Source organism: Condylura cristata, unplaced genomic scaffold (genome assembly GCF_000260355.1).
Source record: "Condylura cristata isolate star-nosed mole 26May11 unplaced genomic scaffold, ConCri1.0 scaffold00044, whole genome shotgun sequence".
NCBI classification, from domain to species: Eukaryota; Metazoa; Chordata; class Mammalia; order Eulipotyphla; family Talpidae; genus Condylura; species Condylura cristata.
Genome location: NW_004567145.1, coordinates 1,968,567 through 1,977,745, shown reverse-complemented (window position 1 = coordinate 1,977,745; position 9,179 = coordinate 1,968,567). Strand labels below are relative to the sequence as shown.

Here is a 9,179-nt window from a genome sequence, read left to right as displayed (position 1 = left end):
AAGAAATTCTATAAGATAGTACACATATTTTAATAGAGCCAACATCCAGATAATTGCTCCTTGCTAGAAAACCAGTACTCATACACTGGCGACAAAGGTTGGTGGGAAGAAATCAAGTTTATTCAAGAATCAGCTCCCTGAGGAGCTGATGGCATGCAAAGACCATCTCCCCTCTCCAGCTGACTAGGAGGGTTTTAAGGGGTCAGCAGCTGGAGCCTGAGGGAGGAGGGGCCTGTGGCATGTGAGTGAGCATGTTCTATTTTGATGTTATCTTAACTCCTGGGCCATCTGATTGTCTTGCTGGCATCATGCTTCTAGGATAAGGGTTATGAGGTTTTGCAACTTTGGGTCCTGGTTGCTTTTTTTGAAGCAAACAAGCTTAGTGATTTAAGGCCAAATTCTATCTTCGCAGTATAAAGGTATTGTAACAATTTCTTACCAACCTTCATTCCATTTTTATGGAAGATGGAGTATCAACTTCATTCTGGTTATTTCTGCTGGATAGGGAAGAAGAGAAATATTGCAATGGAAGGATCTGACGGGTAGAATACATATTCCTTTAATTTTTTTAAGGGTGAAGCTATTCATCCATCAGATGGGAAGACAAAGAAATTAAGCACTGAGGAAGGAGCAGTTGCTCACAGATTACAGAGGCTACAGTGATTCACTGCAAAATTCTATCTTAGGAGCACAATGGTGTTGTTACAGCAATATAAACAAAAATTTGACAATCTCTAAGCTAGAAAAAGGTGTTCAGGGAGAAAGTGTCAAGAAATCAGGGGAAAAAGAACAAAGATGAAAGCAGAATTCTGGAGAAGACTCTAAGGGATGACAAACTGCTTGGAACTTCATCTTGACAGAAGCAGCATCATGGAGGTTTTTCCTAAGGAAGGGATCCCACAGAGAGCCCTTAGGTGTAGGGAGCGGCCCACTTGCCCTAGGATATACCTGTAAGTGGTATTTTGCTACAGGAGGTTCTACACCCTCTCCAATGGTTTCTTTTCTAGTCAACTAGAGGAATGAGCAATGAGGAAATCTCAAGACCCCTCACATTCATACTCCCACCTTCCACCCTCCCAGGATTTAGGATATGTCTCCACTCTCTCCATAAAGCTCTATTTTGACTTTTGACAACATTGCCATAAGTCACAAATACCCAAGTGTCTTGGGTCAACTAAAGAGCAAAAGGGTTTGATTCATTTTTACTCCCAGGTTAAAGGCAAGATGTTGCTATGTAGCTGCTATCTCTGCTCAACCAGCCTATCTGCACTCAAAGGAGGGAGCAAGGAGTTTGAACCTTTTTATTACTTTACCCGAGGGAGCAAGGAGTTTGAACCTTTTTATTACTTTACCCAGAGCAAAAGCTAAGGATGACAGCAGTCGCAATCTTCCTTTCCCTTGTTTTGGTTACTAATGACTAGGCTTCTTAATCTAGGCATAGCAACACTAAGAAGACAAGCAAGAGCGCATTTAAACAAACCGCGCATTTAAACAAACCGGTATTTAAGACCTCCCTCCTTGCAAAAGTGCAGTTCCACTTTGACAGGGAATCTGGGCATAAGAACCTTGCTGAGAAACAGCTGATATTGTTCACAACCTGTGAGATAATTAAATTTAATGTGAGGGTGGGGATCCACAGGTGCCTCTCTCAACACTAACAAATTTCTAATTTTACTAGTATAACAACAGATTTAAAGACTCCTAGCCAATACACAAAGAGATGGGGTTCCATAGCATATGGTCAGATCACCATGTCATGCCCTGAATGTTCTCCTATCCCCTCAAAATGTACAAGTTGAAATCCTAACACCATGGTGATGGTATTAGGAGATAGGGGCCTTTGTGGTGATCAGATCAGGAGGCCAAAATCCTCATGAATAGGATTACTATTCTTGTAAAAAAGACCCCATGGAGACTCCTTGTTAGCTATGAAACAGGAAGCAGCCCTCACCAGAAGTCAACCATATTAGTACCTTCATCTTGGACTTCCCAGCCTCCAGAACAGTGAAAAATAAATTTCTTCAGTTTACATGCTAACCAATAAATGGTATTTTGCTACAGGAGTCCAAATGGTCGAAGACACCATTTGAACATAAGATTTCAACTACCATCCCAGCTATCCCCTATGATTCAGGTAGGTAATCAATCAACTTAAAACTTAATTTATAAGATACCTCTGTGAACTGCTCTGAGAATATTGTTCTCTTGTCAAGAGCTTGATGTACACAAATGTGCTCCCTGAAATAAATTATCTCCTTCCCTTTCTCCCTTTTATCTTTCTCTCTTCATATATCTGTGTGTATGTGTACTAGTACACACAAACATAATTATCTACGTGTTTCACTGACACCTGACTTCTTAACCCCAAAAAGTGAAGATGATGCTTCCTAGACACAAAGGCCTTGAATGAGGCTCCATTGCTCTGCAGCATGAGTGTAAGTAACAACCAGGCTGGGATGTCTTACTCGGTCTTACTCTGGAGTTCTAGACTCTCATTTGTTCGATCTTTCTTCACCAAGAGCAATTGATCAAACATTTCAAAACATATTCAGAAGTAAAGTTTAAGTCTGATTTTTTAAAGTTAGGGACATTACTTTCACTATTTTTCAAGTCCAAGTCTCAACTATGTATTTGAATCCAGATGAAGGGCTCTATCTTTCATGTGACTCTGTTGAAGCTTCTCATTAATCAAATATATAAAGCCAATAATGGTGAGAGGAACTGAGACTAGGAGAACATGAGGAACAGGGGACAGTGATTTTAAACAATACAGGTACAGAAGGAACAAAACAGCTCCCAGGAAAATAGAAGTGTTTTACTGAAATGTTGCTGAGCTAGCCCCCACCTAGAGTAAGATCCAGTTACAAATTAGGGAACAGAAAAGCAACCACCACAAAACTTCCCAACCACCCAATGCCTAATCAATAGTCTGGCACATTGGACAACAGGAAGTCTGACAGTCTATGTCACAGACAGGCTGGAGTAAACGGCATCCTCTCATGGGCCCCCTCCTATGTCAGGAGTTCTTTCCTCTTGTTTCAATAAACCCACAGTTTACTGGCTCTCACACTTGGTGTGGCAGCTGTTATTCTTCAACCAACATACACATTAAGATCCACAAGCAAGCACCCCTCTCCTAACAATGGTATGTGAGTCAAACTGTGATATGGCACAAAACCATTAAGAATGCTGGATTTTAAAAAATTATATTCGGACGGATATTAGTGGGCTTAAGATAAGAAGAAAGAATATGAATTGGAATTGGAATCACTGTATACACCTTATAGAATCCTCAATTGAGGCTTTTAAAACCATAATAAATACCTTGACAAGTGTTGTAGATATTTGTGGGTCACCAGCAGCACATGTTAAGACTTAAGAGTCAACTGAAACCTCAATGTGAAGCTCTAAATTTGAAGGGTAGGATCTTGTTTGCATAATGCAAAGGACCAAACAAGAATGTATGGTGTTGGTCAGACCACATCTAGGGAACAGTGTGTGTTTAGTGTCCAAGTATGTCCCACTGGGAACGAGACAGGGACCAAGGGCGTCAAAACAAAATGGATTCACCAAAGAACTCATTCCCTTTAAAGCAGTAAACCAGCACCTCCCAGCCACCCTGCACCAGCAGCTCCATAATCAATTTCAGAATCCTAGAAGACACACAAATACTGTTACAGGGAAAGGAGAGGAACACCACTGAGCCCCCAAATCTGCCTGCTCTAAATAGGTTCTGCTATCTGCCACATCAAGACAAAACATCAAAAGGAACTTTAATACAATTAGTATGCAACACAGAAAGACAAAGAATATAGTTTCTAAATCAAACACCCTAAGTTACCAATCCCTTCATTCGTAAAAGTCTATCCAAAAGGGGTTGGCCCAAAGCAAGGCCTGAAAGCCTGACACAAGCCTAGAGCACCTTCTGACAGGGACGCATAGAAAAGGGTCAGAAATGGCCAGAGAAATCTGGAAGGAGAAGAGTGCAACCAAAACCAATATAAATGCTGCCATAGTCAACCTCCCCCCGGGTCTCTCACCCACATCTCTTTCAACCAGTCCCGGCCATTTCTTCATATGTCTCTCTGCAGCATATGCCTCCTTCAGGTCTCCTTCTCAACAGGATGGTGGGGTGTAGCTTTTACCCCACTTTTAAACATTTGTCCCAACCTCCTATTTTGTCTGTGGGAGAGATATTTTTCTGGGGAATTAAGGAGCTATCTTTAGAATAACTCCTCACCATGATCTCCATCCTCTTCAGACTCCTCCAGATTCTTCTCTTCTCCACTCAGCAACACCCTTCCTTGGGTGGGTCAGGGAACCTGGAACCTTCTCTTTTCCTGGGGACCACCCTGTTACAATACCACACAAATGAGCAGCAAGATGGCCTTGCAGATCTCACAAAGATGCGGTATCTGTTACAGGGACAAAAGAACCTGGTGGTGAGGTGATGAATAATGACCAGACTGATGCCCAGAGGGCAAGGATAGGAATGAAAAGATCAAGAGCAACTGGAGGTGGGGGCATAACGATGGGAAGTAAAGAAAAACTCCTCACCATGATCATGCCACTGAATCCCAATGTCACGCGAAGAAGGGATGGGTAGCTATGGGTGTTTGCTTTAGAAACTATATTCTTTGTCTTTTCTATGATGCACACTCATTGTATTACAGTTCCTTCCATTAGAGGCTTTATATGTTCTGTCTTGATGTGGCAGATGGCAGAACCTATTTAGAGCAGGCAGCTTTGGGGGTTCAGCAGTGTCCCTATCTCCCTGCCTTGTAACACTATTATGCACCCCTGACTTTTGTCTGTGGCCCCTGGTCCTGCTCATCACCTGGAGGAATCTACTTCTGACTGGGGCCTTACCACTAGGGTCATTGTCCCTGCTCCCTCTCATCCAGCAGCTCCAGCCTCCCCTGGAGCTTCAGAGACAAAGAGCTCCCTACAGTCCTTTTCATTCAAATTGCATGTTGCTCAGATTCCAACCACTCTAAAGAGTGGGAGGGTTGAAAAGGTCTATTTCAGAAAATTGGCATCTCAGGATTGCCACATTTTGCTGGAATTCCAGAACAGGAAAAAACATTTGGTAAGAGACGGAAACACACACACACACTCTTTAACATAAATTTGGTTCTAATATCAAAGTTCCCAAGCATCATAATTCTCAACACTGTAGAAAAATACTCAGTAATCCTCTTTTTTTCTTTAGTTTGAAAAGGTAATGTTCGCTTTCCTACCCTCCAAGAGAAAACCCTGTCAGAAGGGCTGGTCTATCACCAGGACAACTCTGAAACACAAGGCAGACTTACTGAAAGATTTACAGTTCTTAGATGCAGGGGAGGATCAGAAAGATCCTGATAGCAGCTTCCTCAATAAAATAACCCAGTACAGAATCAATTCCTGCAATGAGCCCATAGCATTTGTGTTGGGGAATTTTATACTAATTGGTATGTTACACAATTCTGGGCTTCTTTCTAGATGCAGAGGAGAGACTCTTAGGACAACTACATATACATATATTACCAAAGTGTCAACAACCTGACCTCCAGAAAGGGACAGCAGTGACAGTATCTAGAAAACAACGCACTGATGAAAACCCCAGGGGAGATGTATGCTCAAGGCTTAATTACTCCCCAGGTTCAACTAAAGCACAATCAAGTTCGAAATCGCTTTCTCTTTCCGTTTCTAAGGCTTCTGTGACCCAGGGAGAATTACTTCTCAGGGTAGCTAAGAGATGCTTTGTGCTTTTGCTCTTCAAATACTGTTTTGCTTGCAAGGCCTCATGAGAGGCCTCACAGACCCTATTCTGTGCCACATCATGGCCTAGGACCTGAGCAGCTGGGGGGTAGGAAGAGGGCTAAGGAAGGGAGGGTTCACATGCAAGTCACAGAACACTCCTAAGTTAAAAGGTCACAGAACTCCCAAAAGCATCCCAAGGGAGGGATTGTGCTTCCAGCAGCCTGTTCCTGCTTGTAATCCTGCCTGGGCTTTAGGATGTGCACCCAGAGTGTGCTGGGACAAATTAGTTGATGCCACTGTGCAAGTAGTTATGGAAAGACCACATTTCACTCTCCCAAATGTCAGGGTCTGGATGCTAAGATTACATGGTCCCCTAAGGAAGTATGACTAAATTCCTGGATGGCAGCTGGCTACCTTACTAGTTTCAGTTCCATTTGACCTCTGACCTCAGAACACAGTATGTATAAATTCTCTGGTTTCTGTATCTGCAGCGGCACGGTACAGAGAGGTGGGGTCAAACCGCCTGCTACGATCTCAAGCTCCTGACACTTAACAGCAGGGAGACTTGGGCAAGATCTTTAACAGTTCACAGTTGAAATAAAATGGGGATAAAAGTCATTGCTAAGAGGATCAATGAGTTCTTATTTGTAAGTGTTTAGAACAATGCCTGACATGGGGTGAGCATTCTGTAAATGTGTGCTAAGTAAAAAAAACCAAACATGCATTCTTTATGATTTAACAGGTGTAAAGACTATAACTGCTCTGGACAACCCCACCTCTGGCCTCAAAGGCAGGAGAGCAAAGCCATCCAAACAGACTTGCAATCAGAGGCACACTTCCTTTTCTGTGAAGCAGCTATGCAAAAATCTGCCACCTGCAGGTTAACCACTGTTTCAACCCCTACTAAAGAACAAGGAGCCCTAAAAAGATGATTTAAACAATGGGTACCCAAGCCAGCATTTTCTTCTCCACAGTGCATTCCATAGAAATCATGAATTAGACCCCAGGATATTCCTTTGTCTTGAGTTGATAACATCAGTATGTCTTTAGGTCAAGATAACTGAGAAAATGGAAAGCTCTAAGCCTACAGACAAAAATCACAAGACTTCCTCCCAACACAGGAATTTACTTTTTTTCATGTCAATGACATGCTGTATGACGAACTCATACTTGTGATTGCTTAAACAGTTCTCAAAGTAAAATCAATGGTACTATTTCCCAGATTTGAATCTCACTATGATTACCTAATAAATTCTTTTTCTACCTATCATTGAGACTTTTATTTCAGTCAACAAAGGTTAAAGAGATAGCTATAAAGGGATGTGTGTGGGAGAGGTAAACCTGTATGTTAAACCCACCCTACTTAGGACTTCTTGCTAGCACAAAATCTTAGTGATACTGGGAGGTGCTAGCCCCACAAGAAGGGAATACCTCTAAGAGGATCCCTTTATTCCAGGTGGATTATGATCAACTAAATACAACTACCATGAAACCAGCTCAAACTGATCAAAGAAACCAAGACCAACATCTCACATTGCAGATGGTTGTCAAAAGCCATCAAATATCTTCCTCAACTGTTTTATGTCCAGGATTGAAGAGAATCCCTTGTCTTTCATATACACAGCAACTATACCTGCACAACTATGTAAGTGATTAAGTTGAAAGGTATTCTAGTAACAAATTTTAGATGAAATTCTGAACAACCAATTTTTACGACAAAAACATCTCAGACATACCTGATGTATAAAATTCCATGTGATGAAGTCTAAAGATAGCTCTTTAATTCCCCAGAAAGATATCTCTCCACCAAAGACAAAGTAGGAAGTTGGGACAATAGTGTAAAAGTGGGCTACACCCCACCATCCTGTTGAGAACAAAAATTACCAATCGAGATATACTGCTCTGTGAAAGCATCAACTTAGTCACTTAAGTTTTGTCACAGTTTTGCCTTTAAGATTGTTTCAACATTCCCACATGATTTTAATTACCTAGTAAGATCATAAATTCTATGCAACAGAACAGCTGTTTTGGAAGAACAGTCCCTGCAGCAGTCCAGCTTAAGTTCCGAGGGCACAACAGCGCATAGACCAGTGACGAAGTAGTCACTGAACCAACAGAAAGCTGAGTAATTTCATCGACGGAATTTTTTTTTTTAAGAGGAGGAAGATTCATATACTTCTATTTTTAAGCAGTGGTCTCAGATTCATTCTCCCTAGATCTGTCAGTCACTTACCCAAGGGATGAGATTCCTAAGGTTTTCAAATTCTGAACCAATGTGAAGAATGCAAAGGATGAAGGCTCCGCAGAAAAACAATATGTAGCCAGGGGCGTATTAAGAACACAACATTTAAGTCTGCCATGGCGGAGTCTGACACTAGAAACTTTTCCATTTTGTAATCGTTTTTTTTTTTTAAATAAATGGATAAAACCAAGGAGTCATTTCCAGTATTAGCACCCAATTACTAAAGTATTATAGCCCTTAAAAGAGAGACCTAAAGCACACCGTACCCATTTACTTTGATTTCACTAACTTAATGCACATTTCTTTCAAAATAATGTCGCTAAGTAGGGAGCTGAACAAGCATCTACACTTGAGATTCCCACTAGATCACATTTAGCAAAAGGGTGGGGTGGCCCCTCATGACTTAGTGCCACTGTCCAGACAGGGAAGCCGGATCCCCACGAAGCTGACGGATATCCGTGCTTCCACCCTCCATCACTTCAACAAGTGCCCTCTCTGGGCTTCGGCCAGTCACGCCCAACTCTCCAGCTCTCCGTGGAATTTCTCTAGTCCTTAGCGTTTCATTTTCACAAGCGGGACTGCTTCCTCTTCTGCTTAAGCCGAATATTTTCCTGGTATCCCGGTGACATTTTCCCACAACTACACCTCACGGCACTCGCACCAAGACCCTCCAGCTGCCAACCCACTCGAAACTGCCCGGCGCCCCGCACTCTGCGCCTGCGCCGCTCCCGGGGACCCCCCCCCAACCCCCCGCCCCAGACGCCTGACCCTCCGCCGAGAAGGGGAAGGGGGAGCACAAGCCCTGAGACGCAAATAGGTCACTCCCTAGTCCTCCATATGCGCTCAAGAAGCGAGAGAGCAAGCAACCCCGGGAGGCGGAGGAAGAAGGAGAAGGAGGGACGGGCCGGAGCCTCCCTGTCACCGGGGTCCCCACACCTTCCAGCACCCGGACGCCCTAGGGCCGCGATGCAGCGGCTCCTGCCGCACGACCTTTCGGGACGCCCCGGGTAGTTTTCCAAGGACGCCTCGGGACCGCGCCCCGTCAGCCCCCGGCATTGTTCGCGCTCCTGGACTGGTCCGGGAGGCGCCCCGGCGCGGCCCCTACCTCTGCCAAGAGCCCGAGCAGCAGCGCCGCCAGTCCCCCGGGCAGGCGGCCCATGGTTCCAGGCCCTCCGCGGCGCCGGCCTCGGGTCGC

At 43.7% G+C, this 9,179-nt stretch overlaps 1 protein-coding gene across 1 annotated transcript in view; it reads right to left on the bottom strand.

Moving 5' to 3' along the window:
- Positions 1-9,173, bottom strand: part of VOPP1 (vesicular, overexpressed in cancer, prosurvival protein 1) — a 95,324-nt gene extending 86,151 nt beyond the window's left edge. Inside the window, exon 1 of the mRNA XM_012733958.1 lies at positions 9,090-9,173. Within this exon, the coding sequence (XP_012589412.1) occupies positions 9,090-9,143 (54 nt within the window). The 5' untranslated portion in view covers positions 9,144-9,173. The remainder of the gene's footprint in view (positions 1-9,089) is intronic.
- Positions 9,174-9,179: the final 6 nt, after the last annotated feature.